The following is a 16,579-nucleotide window of genomic DNA, read 5'->3' as shown; positions in this document are numbered from 1 at the left end:
TAGAAGTACATGACCTTTTGGGTCATGTCAATGTTTTGTCTCCCCTTGCCTCTCCTTCTGTTCTCTTGTCACTGACATCCCAGAACCTCCTAGAAAGATCCAGGATCCAGCAGTGCAAAAGTAACTAACCAATCTCAGCCTTGAATTCCTGTCTTTTGTTCACCTGCAGGGTGAGGAATTGAATCAGTAATGCCATGTTTGAAATTGACTCTCTCTTAATATTTTACTTTGAATGTAATGCCAAGGGGCATTTTCAGCAAAACACTCTGACAAGATCTTTCCATTCGGTTATTTCACTGAATGTGAGATCACAACCAATAAAAACAGTCAAAATACTGTCAAGGTCAAACAATGACGATATTGCAAAAAATAATGGATAAACAGCAGTAATACACCCAAAGCTCATAATCTAACGCCACAAGTCATGTTGAATATAAAATAACACTGAACAAGCATCCTTGAAAACATGATGGCAGGATTAGGCACTTGTGCTGACGGTGATTCAACAGATGTTATCTTACATTAGCGGAATAAGAGGAGATGATAAAAACAAATTATCTTTATACCTCGTCGATTTCCACTTCCCAAGTCTTATTCATTTGATTCACGGTAATATATAGTATAACAGTCTGTCATTCTTTATTGTGCTTTACAAAGAACTTACTAAACAGATCTTTAAAAACAAGGCGTATACTCTAGTGGTCAGATCGTCGCCAGCATTCAGCTGACATTTTCCTGGAAAACTACAACCACAGATTCAAAACAACTAAATATTCAAAGAAAAAAAAAAACAGGGACCATAATATCTTTGATGCCAACATATCCTCCATTATTTTGTGTACAGCATATATGACGAGGACCCATAACTGGACGGGGAGAAGAGATTATGAAACATAACCAAAACCGTGGTGGAAGGGACGACACGGTACGGGCCTTCTGCCCAATCCCACCAACTCCCTACCTACAGAAATGCAGGATTTACATTGTAACATCTGCTTCAGCCATTATTTTGATCCATATTCATTAGACCCTCAGGACCGAGCTTGGAGACTGAGAGCAATGGGTAATGGACCTAGAATAGACCTAGCTACAGTATGACTAGACTGGTTTACAGAATGTCGTATTAGGGGGCTGAAAAACCTTTCCAAAGCCATGTTTGCGTGTCTCTGTAGCTCTGAGTGTAGCTTGTCTGACAGGATCAGACGGGGCTAGCTGCACGGCAAAAACACCGGACGGTTGAACAGACCCTTGTTTCAATATACTGGACATAAAATGACTGGAATTTCTAATGGCAGAAAATAATTTTTGTATCCTATTCGACTGTTACCGACCCAAAGTGAACTGGGTCTTAGGAACTACGATTCATCTTGTCTGCTCAGCAGAACGCAGACAAAGCACACACCTCATTTGAGTAATACTTTTCGGGATTCTTTTTAGCATTTCACATTTGATATATCTCCCTGGAAATTCTGTGTCTCAGAGGCTGCGGGGAGAGACAGTTGACAGTTTTCACTGAAAGAGCAGGGGTTCAGACTCGGAATGCCAGACCACTAAATGCTTTTAATAACTATCTTGTTTGCATGACAAACGGCACCCTGCTTTCTTGGCCACTATTTGGTGAATAGGGTGTCCCTTGGTATACGCAGCGCTGTGTCGATTCTGATGCTTCCCACTTGGACTCCAACGCATCCACGTAATGTACCTCCCCTTACAGCTTCCACATAAACACTCACTCCTGCACCTTTTTTTGTGGAAATTGTTTTTCCAGCGTTGGGACTGCTATTGCCATTAAGATGAAGCTAGAACTGTGCAAAGACTGAGGAAATAAGGGATTGCAGTCAGTGTCAAGGATGCGATCAGTTTAGAAACACTCAAACTCCCACTATTAATAACAAATAAAACTGGATACAGTCTGCTTTGCGGAAGACCTTAAACGAAAAAGGGAAGCTGCTTGATTCTGAACCTTCATCTTGTAATCTGTAACTGACTAGACATTTTGTCTAGCCTCAGCAGATTTCTGACGGCTTGGGGGGACGCGAGGGATGTGTTTTAGTGTCATTAGGGTGCGTTTAACTGCGGATGCCTGCTTGCTTTAAGGTTTCTGCAGTGCAGTAAAGTCATTTATCTCAGCCTATTCATCTGCCTCATTTATAGGACCATCGGGAACTTGAGCCTAATGTTGCATAGGCTAGCCTTCTTCTAGGCTCCCCTGACAGTTTTTTTTTTGCTTTGATGACTTTTAATCCTCAGCTTCTCCTCAGCTGGTCTACCAAGGCTTGCATATAACCTCAAAGCAAGAAGATGAAGAAAAACGTCAAAGCAAAGAAGAGGAAACTAGTGTCTCAAATATGTCCTATGCAAATTTGTTTGGAGTTGAGTTAGCCTGTTGCTTTCCTTTTGAAAGAGCCAGAGACAGCTAGTTGGACTTATGCCAGTCTCTGTGACAGCAACGCAATATCTAGGGACTTATGTGTAGGATTTGTTGCAGGAGTTAGGTGGACACAAGAAGAGTGGGGAAAACATTTCTTTGGATTAGGCCTTAGATGTCTCATGTCTTTGGATTAGGCCTTAATAGTGGTGCTGTAACAATCAATTTGACCATAAATAAGGGGTGTAGGTTTCCAAAGCAGTGGGTGTAGGTTTCCAAAGCAGTGGGTGTAGGTTTCCAAAGCTGTGGGTGTAGGTTTCCAAAGCAGTGGGTGTAGGTTTACAAAACAGTGGATGTAGGTTTCCAAAGCAGTGGGTGTAGGTTTCCAAAGCAGTGGGTGTAGGCTTGTTACCTCTTATTGCTCATGGGCTCTTGAAAACAGATGACCCCAGAATGTTGGAGAACAGTTGACCTGGATAGTGCGAGGTTAGTCACAAACACACAGCATTTGTAGGAACTGTTTTGCAAAGATATTTGTGCAGAAATGTAACAGATAGCTGCGCTTGCTGAATGCATAGGAGAACTTCTGCTGCTACCGGTCGGAAAACAAAACCATAAAAGACCAGGATCAAAACAACTTTAAAACGTTCACTGTAGACTGACCATGGGTAGCATGTGTGAATAAAGCTTTTTATATGCCATTCAAACTTCAAAAAGTTGCTATAAATGTTACGAGGTGGCATAAATACAGCTTTTTATACCATGTATACTTTTTTTAATTATTCACTGTTTTAAATGTTCATAAAAAAATACTACAAAACATAGGCAGGGAAGTAAGCGATTTGGTTTCACTACTTTTCTTGAAATGTCATAGCTACAAATACTGAACCAATTTCGATATGTCACTGACAGCATACACACCACATCTACTTCTGTAAATGTCCTTCACTAGTTGAATTGCTCATAGAGAAGTTAGACAGAATAGAGTAGAGTACGCGTGCCATTGCTCATCGCGTGTAACATTATTGGCCGCAAGGGCATTATGTCACAACTTGTTGTTTTAACGCTGGAGTGCTGCGGTTACACTCTGGCAGTCATGGTGTAAGCTGACTTAGGACAGCAGAGCCCTGTGTGGGCGTGTGTGTGTGTGTATATATCACCCACATGCCTTTTGTGTGTGTGTGTGTGTGTGTGCATGACTGTGCGCCCGCATGAGCGTTTGCATTATTAAGTGAGTGTCACTGTGGCCTGTCTTCACTCAGGCCTCTCCATAATGCACATTGTGCACTAGTTAAGTTCCCGATAAATCGCTGACTACTAAACCAGTTAACCAAATGTTTATACACTCTGGTACTCCTGATAGGCAGACCACCTACCGTGTCTGTTTGATCATAATCTGTGCTTCCACAGAGTCTGTGGTCCCTAAACATTGACCAATGACAAACAGAGCAGCATCGAAGGGATGCATTATGACACCCACAACAATAGAGATTAGTCAAACAGAACAATAAATTCTAACTAAATAAATCATTATGCTAAAGCTATCACTATGTGATGAGCACTTAACATGTAGCTTGTGTCCTAACATTAAAAGGCAGCCGATGGAAAAACTGAGTTGCATTTACAACAGATAAATAAGTTGCAATGCAGCAGTAATAATATTGCTTAACCAATAAAGCTTTTCCTGTGTTTGTGCCATGACTCCGGGTGACACCTTTCTTTAAATTGGCGGAGATATAAAAATGTTTTTGACTCAGACTAGGGGTATGGCTCCCCTATACTGCTCTACCCTTCTGTGCATATCCAAATGGCAAGTCCTTAGGTTTGACATATGTTCAAATAATCCTTGGCTGTCTAGGACTGTGTTTAAAGGCATGTGTAGAATGCCAAGATGCGGAGAGGTTCAGACTTTGGGAGGATCAGTAGACACAGTCCCACATTGTATTCTTCCCCACTGTACTCTCAAGACTTTCTTCAAATCAAACCTCAGCCTGACCACCATCTGATGCGTGCATTTTCATGTACTAAAGGTTTTTGGAAGTTTCGAAATATGTGCTAGAGATCAGATATTATTCCTCTTGCACAGCAATGGAACAGGGGTGAACAGAGAAATCGAAGGGCAGGAGGTTGGCCAAGTTGAATGAAAGATTTGTCACTCTGCACTTTCATCTGAGTTGTTGATTCTTGTTACAGTACAACAAAATAATGTGTGCTACTCTGCTGTGTTCACATAGTGAATTTGTTTTAATGCACAGAAAACAAACACCATTTTGATCTGAATGGAATATTCAGTACTCACCCCCTGTAAAAAAACACTTAAATCACTGTTGAAATAATCACAGTTCAACAAATCAATGATTGTGTCTGTTAATGACTGGTAGTATGAGTATGGGCAGCGATACTGACACAATCGTCTTGGGACTAAATTGGAAACATTTCCTCATTTTCTTTCCACAAACGTTCTCCCAAGAGGTCTAAACGAGGTACTAGACATTAGATCCCTTCTCTAAAAAAACAAGTAACTTCTCAGGGGATTGCTACTCATACTCATGCAATTTGTCCATTCTCTCATGTATTGTATTACATGATGATTAACACATTTCTCTAACTTTGTATCTCACTAGGCCTTCAATGTGAAACTGGTGGTAGAATCTTTAGCATAACTTTGCTGTTTTTCGGATCACACTGTTATTATTTGATTATTATTATTATTTCTGTTAACCAACAATTTGCATACATTTTGCATACTGTACTTAAGGGTCACTAATTAGTAGAACACTGTTTTTACAAAGGTTATCTATGTAAGTGTGTTTTATGAATCAAAACTCTTTTGGTTTACATCAGCAGTATCCTTTACATATGCTGGACACCGTTCTCTACAGTATGAGTTAATATGTAGTTAAAAGAAAAAAAACTGGTGTCTTTTACAAAGTGGAGAAGGTCAGGGGAAAAGTGACTAAAGCTAAGAATAAAATTACCTGGTATGGAAAAAAGTGCCCTGCTCTGAATCCATTCTTTATGCATTCTTACTTCATTGCCCCCATTCAACCTCCCTGCTGGAGTTTCTGTGTATCTTTTGTGAGTCAACTCAGAGTCAATTAACTCTGAAGAAGTTAAGTATACCAGACAAGGGGTTTACTACTGGCTACTTCCAGGGACATGTAAGCACCTTAACACAGTAGTAGTTTAACACAGTAATGTGCTATATTGTATATACCATACAATAACATGATACCATGCTAATTGTCGATATATAGTGCATTTGGGAGGTATAATTTTTTTTTAAACCAAATTTGGGGAGAATGCAACCCTGGCTACTACATCAGCATCGCACCAAATCCCCAAAGCGAATTCTGGAACCTTCCACAGGCAGCTAGTGGGGCCGGCCACGCCCCTGTGCAGCTACATCCCATGGAGACCTCGCCTGCGTAGGTACAAAGACGCTCCGCAGCCACATCTCGGGAAGGAGATGGAGCTGGAAAAATGCAGGCCAGCAATTAAGCGGCAACCAATGTGGCACCAGGAAAGGCTGCATGACGGAGGTGGAGGAAGTTAGCCAGGAGATTGAGAGTGCAGACGCCTCCGGAATGAAGCACCCATTCCTCCAAAACCACCACGAGGAGGCCGTCCAGGAGACAAAGCCTCTCTCCCTTCTGGTTTTGTTAATAAAACACCCTTCAGGGCCTTGAACACCTGTGTGTCCCCCTTGTCTCTTCCAATTACACAAAGAGCACACACAATTCACCATAGTAACAAAGCAAAACATGCTTTTAAAAATGTTATCCAAATTCTTGAAAAATAAAAAGAAACGGATATCTCATCTACTAAGTATTCAGACCCTTTGCCATGACACTGTAAATTTGGCTCAGATGCATCCTGTGTCCTTTAATAATGCTCTAGATGTTTCTATAATTTGAGTGGAGTCCACCTGTAGAAGATTTTATTGGTTGGACAACATTGAGAAACACACCTGACTGCAGAAGGTTCAAAACCTCACAGGGCTTATCAGAGCAAAAACCAAGCCATGAACTACAAGGAACACTATACAGACCTCTGGAATGCATAGATTGTGTTGAGGCATAGATCTGGGGAAGGCTATGAAAAAATATTGCAAAAGCATTCAATGTTCCCAGGGGCACAGTGGCTTTCCATCATTGTGAAATGGAAGAATTTTGGAACCATAAAACTCTTCCTAGAGCTAGCCATCCAGCCAAACTAAGCAACAGGGCAAAAAGGACCTTGCTCAGGGAGGTGTCTTAACAAGCTTCAGTGTCTCTGCTTAGATGAGGGAAGAAGGAAAACCATCTCTGCAGCCCTCCACTTAATCAAACCTTTACGGTGGAGTGACAAGACGGAAGACACTTCTGAGTAAAATGTGTATGACATGCCGCCTGAAGGAGTCAGAGACCTTGAAGAAAAATATGAGCTTCTTTGTTTGGTAAAAACAAGGTACCACACATTATCCGACTAATACCACCGGGCATGGTGGTGGGTGCGTCATGCTATGGGGATTTTTCTCAGCGTCAGGGAGAAGCTGAACAAACACAGAGAGGTTCTTGAAGAAAACCTGATCCAGAGCGCAGAGGTCCTCATACTGGGGCAAAGATGAATCTACCAACACGACAATGACCCAAAGCACGCAGCCAAGACAACGCAAGAGTGTCTCAGGGGAAACACGTCTGTGAATGTTTTTCAGGATCCCTGCCCAAGCCTTGTCTAGAAAACGATGTTCACCGACACTCCTGATTCAGTGTGACAGAACTTGAAGATGTGGCAAACCTTGGAGAACACTCAAAGCCACTCCTACAAAGAACTGATTAAACTGTATGAATACTTATGTACATGGATAACATTTTTAAAACCTGTTTTCACTTGGTCATTATGTGGTATAGTGTGTAGATTGATCCCAAAAAAACTAAAATGTAATAAATTAAATATGAAGTTTATAACAGCAGAATTTGAAGAAAGGGGTCTGTATATATAAAGCTCTGTATATATTTTGACACTGTACATTATTTTGTTTTAGTTATTTGGGGAGACTAACCTCGCCTGTTACCACACAAAAACATGGCAGTTTTATCTAGGAATGAAATGTCTTGTAAAACATTACTGATAGCTGTTGCAATTTGTTCTTTTTATTGCAGCGATTAGCTGGATACAAACGTTTTGTTTCTTGCATTTGAAGGGAAATGCCCTAATACTCATAAAATATGTGTTGCATCACCTTAATAAGAATTAAGCATTGTTTTGCCACACAACCCTAATCGCCCGACATTATGGGGACTTTCTATTTCACGGCACGAGTTGAACTACAAGGTGCTCCAGTACAGCTAGACGGGTATTGTAAAACATCCAAACTTGTTCTGAGGAGCGTGAATTCATCTGGCCTCTTCCTGACTGCACTGTTTCCAAGAAGTTGTTGAGGCGAGGGTGAGGTGGTGTCAAATAGGCACCATTAGTTCCCTTGAAAGACCATGGGAATACATTATTCTCTTGGTTCTGGACTTCAGACAGGGGGGAATGAGATGTAGATATGGCAGCTTATGTTTGTTTGATATCCAAAGCCAAAGACCGTTTCACCTGTTGAATATGCTTTGAAAAAAAGCCCATTGATAATAAACAGAAACGGTCATGTTGATTCTAACTAGATGTCAGCTCTAGTTTTGTTTTGAGATACCACCTGCTGGCAGCTGCATGATGGAGATAGAGGCTTCAGTAGCAGACATTTAGAACCATTACTCAAAAATCTCCCACCGTGCTAATGTCACTCACTGAGGTCCACTGAAAATCTCCCGCTTATTGGTGACACAGTTCCGTATATGGCCTGGGTTTATGAGGGACTCATTAGAGCTTTAATAGGGAGGAAGACAGGGAGATAGAGAGTGACAAATGGAATGACAGAAAATGAGAAAATAAGGGGGAGAGAAGTGTGCAGAAAAGGAGAGGAAAAAATGTGTGGGGAAAAAGGAGGGGAGGAGAACCGAGCTCCTAGGGGGTTACATGTATCCATTAAGGCATCTTAACATTGCCAGTTCAATTGTTGAAGAAACTTCAACATCAACTAAAGAAAAATCCCTTTCTAATATATTTGTATATATTATGGCCTTGTATTGTATTTCAACACTTTTATATGGTGTCCAGCACTTAAATACTTGCCACTGTAGATGTTTCATATAGTGAAATGGACAGTTTGTCCAGAAAAGGCAGTTGAACTTTTACACTCTGCCATTGCTTAAGCTGCCCCCAAACTCCACAGCCTTACAGCGACCAATGTGTTTAGCTTATTTCTGATGCAGTGCTGTTTTCTTCTTTTTAAACAGGAAAAAGAAGGTAGATTTTGGTTTTCAGTGGCAAGACTAGGAGTTGAGACAGGTGGGCTGTGTATTAGGGATATTTTAGAGAAGAAAAACAGATGCGGGGTAATCTCTACCACCTGTGTTTTATCTGTTGTCTTTTGAAAACAACTGGATTACTTCACATACTAGTCTGAACGTCACGGTAAATGCCAGAAACATCCCTTCCCCACGCTCACAGCCCTGTCTTGAATACATCTGGTTTGGCTGATATGTGTAGCTACCCTATTTTTACAATTCTACATAAGTGCCTGAGTCAAAGTCTGAGGTACAAGTTTGGTTTCATTAAGCCTGTGTGCTTAATTACCTAAGGGTGGTATTCACCTGAAAATCCTTTTAACACCCAGGTTTTATGTATTTACCCTACAAAATATGGCACTTTATAGGCGTTTATGTGTGCTTGTGTGTGCAGTAATAATAAAGCAAACAGTCACAAAGCAATCGATGCTTGAACATGAAATTGCTTCAGCCCAGTTCTCCAGGACCAGACTATTTTGACAGACCCCCTGGCATATGCAGTCCACAACAGTTGGATTGAAGCCAGCTCCAAACCCTTGAGGTTACCAAAAACTACAGCCGTCCCTCTCCTCAACGCCTCTTGTTCTCCGTCTCCCCCACACCGTGGATGAGCTCCCTCTCAACCCAAACACCTCCATCCCCCAGGAGATTCACCCTTAGTACTCTTTAAGTGGATGTCTCACCCCGCCACTAGGTCGTTTCAATGAAGTTGTTTGCCAAGGGGTTGACGAACGAGTTAAGGCGCTGAAGAGAAACATTTCAAGAATAAAAATAAGCCTTACAGGGTGCCCCAGAAAACCCAACCCTGATGCCAACAATGACTGATGTGGTGAAAGGAATACTACATCAGTTGTGCTGTAGTTACAGTATTGAAACGGACCCTAAATGGTAACCAGTTGTCTATAAGGCCCTGGTGAAAAATAGTGCATCCAGTTGGGACCCATGAGTTATGGTAGTGTCCTTACAACATTGAAGCAGACACACTCTGATCCTGTACAGGACATGCTCTAATTCTGCACTCACACATGCTGCTTTGGGTTCCTACCCAGTTCCTACTGAGCAAATATACTGAGCAAATATTACCCACCACACAGCCACCCCCCCCACATCCACCCACACACACACACACACACACACACACATACACAGACAGACGGATTGCAAAGAAACCATTAAAGGTATACATGTACTCCTGGAATTTCAATGAGATTAATCTAAATTACTTTTTGGTTTGAAAACCACTCCAGGGGGTTATAGGAAAGCTATGAAAACAACAGACCACTCAGTCTAATTTTAGATGAACGTTGCTATTAACATAAGTGATTCCCACACACCCGCTTCCATAAATACCTATGGGACATTTTCATTACACTGTCTAAATGTATGCATATGGAGACATTTATTTGCACAGTGAATTCCCTAAACCGTAACTATGAGACTGATATCCGAGGTAGGCACTGGAATTGAAACTATTCACAATGTAGATTGTTTTTTTAAAAGTCATAAAGATGTATGAATGTAAAAAATACTTTCTTGACTGGAAATACATGGGATCCATACATTATGCATTATGCGTGCGCGCGCACCGAAACTAGCACACAGCACAGCCTGATGAGAGAAAGGAGGAAAAAGGAGAAAGTGCTTTTTAATAATGAGAACCTTTTCACGGGATTTTCTTAGCTGCATTGTTTATCGTACAAATTAGTAGGTGTGCTATCACATGATCGTATAGCCGCGTATTTGAGATTATCGGTCTTCTCCTAATCTCCGGTATCCACTGGACAGCGCGTGCGCTCGTACAAGAACACAAGTTTTGACCCAGCGACACCTGCCTCAGCTTCTTCTGCTAATTTGAAAGCTCTTCTTTAATCTTCTCCCATCCTTGTTCTGACAGAAATGCTCATTGCTCTCGGTCTCATCTGTGATCAACTAGCGTCCACCTCGCCCCTGTGCAACATAATGTTGATATCATTTCCTGGTATACTACTTATTACATTAAAAGTATACGCAAAGTTAATGCAATTACGTATATTCCGTTAATTTCCCAGTCTTAACGTTTATACGACCTTATATTTCGTGCCTCTGGTACAGTGACGTCTAGTTTAGTGAAACTTTTTTACCCTCGCCTCCATTATACACTCAACAACGTGATGCTAAAATGTGTTAGAATATAAATGTAATCCTTTGCAATACACACGAGACTTATAAAGGCTAATATAAATAGCATGCTTAAAATGCTTTTCATGTAAATACGTACCGGTTCATCTCCTTGATCCAGATCATAATCATAATAGTCATGACTGAATTCGTGATTCGATTCACTGGCTAGATTGGTGTAGATAAACGCTGAATAGGCCAGGAGAACAGATATTCCAAGTAAGTGCATTTTAGAAGTTCTTTATCCGGAGCAAAAACCGTAGTCCTGCTTTATTGAAATCTTTTGGTTATGCACTTTTTCTCAAGTTCTGTTTCCTGACAAGAAAAGTAAGACGCATCAATATATCCGCATTTCATGAGACCACTGTCATAAAAATGGTAGTGCGATGATGGCAGCTACAAATAAGGCCGTTTATCCGTGGGACGAAAGATGCTGAAGACACCTCTTGTGAGTTTGCTGCATCTAACTTCTGTGCCGGGCGGCATCCATCCAGCGAGTAGAAGAGAGTTTGGGAAGCGTGAAAGTCCTTGGAGCGAAGAATGGCATGTTTAATGCAATTTCACGGTGTCAATAGGGTTTCCTCCTCCCCCAACCCCTGCCTGCGACTTTTCCTTCCTTCAAGATTTCTACACCGAATTTCCCACTTATTACTTCACAGAGCGGGACAGGGGGTTGGTGGGGGGGCGGGAGCTTGGACACGCGCTCCTTCTCTTATGGACACAACAAGCGTAGAAAAATGTCCGTGCTGTGTTTCCTTGGTGGGGCTGACTGCACAATATATTGATATAGAAGAACAGTGATTCGTATTAATGAGAGAAAAGTTTTTACAACTATGCATTCCAAAGTATATGTTTAATTTCGCAGAATTTCCATTGCAGACGATTGCAAGGGTGCACTCTAGTCTTTGATCACGCAATTTTGTATTGATCCATAAGAGCCCCAATCATAATGCGTGGACTTCTATTGTCCCAAGCTCAGCTATTTTCTAGGGCCTCAATAATATAAGATTTTATTAATTGTGTTATCTAGTTATATGTATCAGTTGTGTATCAGAGTAAAAAATACTTTACCATTATTTAAACCATTTTATAGGATTAAAATATATGCTTTCAGATTATTTTCTAGTCCTTATTCATTATTTTATAGACACATTGGAGAAAGAGAGAAGAAAACATTTATTGGAACCAATCCTACGGTTCTTATAAGGCTTTTCTTATAAGACTTAAGGTTCATTTGGTGAATGAGCTAGTTCAGTTTAAAACCTGAATCGTCTTCTCATCCCTGACGACAGGTATGAGAACTGCTGAAGTAAGCATGAAGAGGCATAAAATCAGGGTTTCAAGTACAAAAGAAAGATAGGCTTGCTAAAAACAACATTCTGGAACATCATCAGTGCAGCAGGTGTCCTAGTGGTTATAGCTTTTGACCAGAAAACATTTCCCAGGATCCACAGCGAGCTCTGTGGGAATGTTTTATGGATGGTCTTCATCAATCAATCAATCAATCAATCAATCACATTTATTTATAAAGCCCTTTTTACAACAGCAGTTGTCACAAAGTGCCTTACAGAGACACCTGGCCCTAAACCCCAAGGAGCAAACAACAATAGTGTTGAATTTCAGTGGCTAGGAAAAACTCCCTAAGGTCGAATTTTAGGAATTAATGATTCGGAAGTCAACAGAATCCTTATGTCTTCTCGAACTCATTAAGTGCCTCCAAACTCATTGAGCGGTGCTTCCTCATGCTTCAAGGCAATACCCCTAATACATGCCTTAGTCACTACAGGCGTTTTCAAGACCGAAAAGTTCAATCGCATTGAACATCCCTTTCACCCGCTGAATATGAAAAAGATGGAAACAACAAGTGAAGGTGACCACAATACAACCCGCTAGGGTACCCCGCATCTTGTCGGGTCAGTGAGGTCCCAGACCTCAGAATCCGTCGACTTTAGGATGTTTCGTAACGTCGGCGGGCGTCGAAGCCAAAACGCGCTGTCTCAACAACTCCCGAGGGCAGTGCACGTAATCCACGCCTCAACTAAATTAGCGTAGATAATTTAACCTGATTCCGGCGCGGGGGTTATTAAACCCGGAGAACATCATTTCCGTAAATCAGAGTGTGCACTGGGGCCGGGGAGCAGAGCGAGACGGGGGAGAAGAACACGGTACGGTGTAGCCCGAGGCAGGTTGGAGGGCTCTGCAGGAGTCTCTGGACATGCTCGTTGCTCAAGTTCATTGAGGGCTCTTGTAACACTTTGGAATGCAAGTCACACTGAATACTTCCTTTCCCCTTTTTACAGTCTTGTAAGTGGCCCCCTCTTCACTTAGTCAGAAGAAAGAACACGCGTGTAGTTTGAACGGCGTTTGTTGAACAAGCGCGGTTTTCTGTTCGAGCCCGCTGCTTAGCTAGGAATTATTCTGTATGTCGAGGGTGCTGGACTTGGAAATATATGGCGTTTTTTTCGAACCTGTGTAATACAGGTTTGTCACTCTTGTTTTTCGGTGGTGTCTTGCGTGTTCACTGTGTTCCTGTCGTGTGTGGTTTTGTTTTGGGGCGTATAATGAACAAGAACTGAGCTTTTAAGCAGCGTTTTGATGTAAACTATTTTGGAAACATTTTCACTTGTGGAAGAGGTGTTCAGAATGTGACTTGACTAATAATGTAGGAGGAAGCTGGGCTAAAATTATATATTTATAATTTATAGACTAATATAGTAATATAATATAAAAAAGAATAGCTCTCTTCTTTAATACATTTGACTGTACTTTGATTATACTGTCAAACCATAAGGATTTTACTTTAAGTGTGTAAACCTCCCAAGCTATTCGGCTTCTCAAACTGCTTGCTCAGTCAGGAAGTATTTTCCTTTACTATGTACTTGGAGAAGAGCGCATTACCTGTTATTGATTTTAGTTACGTTCAGCTTTAACAAAAAAATTACTTGCATTTGGTTGCCTCCCACTAAACTGTGATTATATTAAGACACAATCACATAATTTCTTATTTTAATAGAAATACCAACCAACAGCTGAAGCATGCTGAGGTGGTTGAGGGGATTTTCTTTCCAAGCCCTTTAGGCTGAACCATTGAGCTGAAAGCACGGGCCTGTTATCAAGGGCCAATGACTGCTGAGATCAGGAGTCATCCCATGTATTGCTGAGATTGACCTAGGTCACAGGTTACCACTGTTTGGACATTTTCAATAGTTTTTACTGCCACAAGCTGCAAAGTAGCTGTGTGGAGCAATGGCCTGGGATTCAAGCCATCTGCCCTCCAAGTTTCTATCTTCTCAAATAACGTTTATTTTACAGGTCTTGAAAGTGTTTGTTGATCATGTCTATCATGTTATAATATGAACAGCTGTGTCGGTACATTAATTCATGTCTAAGATTACAGCAACTTTATTTGTCGATATGCTCCATGTTGTTTGAGATACTAGCCTAGAACATTTTCAGTAGAAGACCTTGATCAATAGATGCTATACAGTTTATCAAATTTCAACATGTTCCACCCAGTTGTTCTGGGCAGATGTCACAAAATTCTGAATGTTGAAAATCCCGTTTTAGATTACTCTCAATATGGACTCTATTTGCAGACATTCCCAATGCCAGACTATTTCACAATCACTGTTTTATTTAATGTTAGCAAAGGTACTGGGCTGTTACCAGGCAACGATGCAGATCAGCTGTTCTTATTCATGACCGGTAAATGATATACAATGTCTGTTAGGACAGTCTCAGAATGAAGATGTTTTGTGTCAGATACTTTTGCCGTGCATATGTTCCTACTTATTTACTGTTGTCTGCATGACTCACATCTTAGAATTGGTGTTATTTGTCCTTTTTTAACCTTTCAGCAATTCCTTGGTACCAGAAGTTATTTTTGAGCTGTCTCTCCAGGAACGTAATTTGCAGTTGTTGTTTGCTACTTCTTTGACGTTTCCCTTCTGGAAAACAGTAACATGATAACTCTCTTAGACTTTGATGAACTGGGGAGCATGTTTTTCTCTTTATCGCCATTGTGCGTTCGTTTTCCTGACAGAATGACGGCATGTTTATGTTGTCACGTGTAGCAGCCCCAGTAGCGCCCATTAAGGTCTCTGAGGTCTGTGGATGAACGTCTAATTAGTTGTAAGGAGTCGGAGGTTAGGAAATTCTCACTACTTATAATTGTGGACCTGAGAGTTCTAAAGAGGTGACACTTACTAAAGAGGTGGCATCGGATGAAGTTCCTGACAAAAGGTCTTAACAGAAGCTCAAATGGATGTCAACATGGATTATACTGAGCAGCAAGCTCAATTTAAAGCTGAAAGGGGTTTAGAGTATTTAAAGTCAAATCCGCCCTCTTGAACAATCCACTGGCTCAGTCTGGTGCAGTCGTCTAGTTTTATCATAATTGCCCGTTTCTGGGGCTGCTAGTCTTTCGACTTATCACTTATATAACCCACCGTCCCAATTTGTGTTGGTGGGGCTTTACATTTGACACTTCCACAAGTCAATGCACGCAGACGTGGCACTGGCACTGTGGATTGGCCCGCCATGACCAGTTTCAAACCTTTTGTTGACTCAATTTATTACCCTTGGTTTTCAATGTGATAACGTTTCCTCTCTTCGCTAACCCATAGAATGAATACGTCAGTCCTCTGGAAAGTATCTTCAGCCTACCAGTCTAAACACCAGCAATGTCAGTGGCGCACCTCTGCAAACCTTGCACACATAAAACCATGACGGGAGGCGTCTCTGTGACTTCAAGTGCCGTTAACCACAAGCACTTTCAGCAACCTTCATCCTGATTCTAACCCCTCCACTCCTTTAGGTAGCAGCGGTGTGTATCCGTGCAGGAATTTATATGAGAGCTCCTGGTCTACAGGCGGCATCCCATGACCCAGGGAAGCCCGACCACACGTCTGGTCGGCCTACTGCTCTGCCCATGTGTGTACAGCTAGTTCCCACAGTGTTAATCACCTCTGGGGGGAACTAGGGAACAATAGACAGGGGCCATATGACTGTAGCCTCTGCTTTGAGAACTGGTGGCCCCTGTTAAAAGTGGAATTTGCTGTGTGTGTGTGTGTGTCCACACAGCCCCCCCGATCCGCTCCCCTTTGGCTCAGCAAACATCCCCAGGTGCAGTCGTGGGGGGGGGGGGGGCAGTCGATGTGGAGGGGGGTGTTCAGGGATGGAGAGAGGAGTCAGGCTAATCATTTTCAGCTCACAGACGCTCTGCTTCCTCTCTTTTCGTTTTAGCTGTTTTCAAGGACGAGAGTCCCCTTTTACGAAAGTTGTGACTTAGCCTATTCCATAATTTTTACAGAGAATGTGGAGTGTTGAGCTCTGTAGGAGTACAGACATTCACAGATCAGTATATTTACACCCCAATTGTCTACATTGTACTGTACCAACGGGGTGGGCCATGTGACCCGCTGGTCTTTATATGAGGGAGGAAACTGGTATTGGTGTTACCGACGATTACATTGTCTTATAGCTTTTGTTGCCCAGCTCTGAACTACCAGTTTAATTAGCTCGAGACTAGCAGGGGCCAGCAGGCGCAAACGGGGGCCACGGGGCACATGGTAATCTATGGTGGGAAAACACGTAGCCTCGAAGATAAGATTTCTTTGTTTAGTGTGTTGACAAAAAAACTATTAATTACCTTGAAAGAACAAGGGAAATGTGGAAATGCCCT

General features: G+C 41.7%; 1 protein-coding gene across 1 annotated transcript in view; it reads right to left on the bottom strand.

Moving 5' to 3' along the window:
* Nucleotides 1-11,503, bottom strand: part of vegfc (vascular endothelial growth factor c) — a 40,522-nt gene extending 29,019 nt beyond the window's left edge. Inside the window, exon 1 of the mRNA XM_010894464.4 lies at nucleotides 10,997-11,503. Within this exon, the coding sequence (XP_010892766.1) occupies nucleotides 10,997-11,125 (129 nt within the window). The 5' untranslated portion in view covers nucleotides 11,126-11,503. The remainder of the gene's footprint in view (nucleotides 1-10,996) is intronic.
* Nucleotides 11,504-16,579: the final 5,076 nt, after the last annotated feature.

This window comes from Esox lucius, chromosome 25 (assembly GCF_011004845.1).
Source record: "Esox lucius isolate fEsoLuc1 chromosome 25, fEsoLuc1.pri, whole genome shotgun sequence".
NCBI lineage: Eukaryota > Metazoa > Chordata > Actinopteri > Esociformes > Esocidae > Esox > Esox lucius.
Note: the sequence above shows the minus strand (reverse complement) of the source record. Positions and strands in the feature narration are given on the sequence as shown.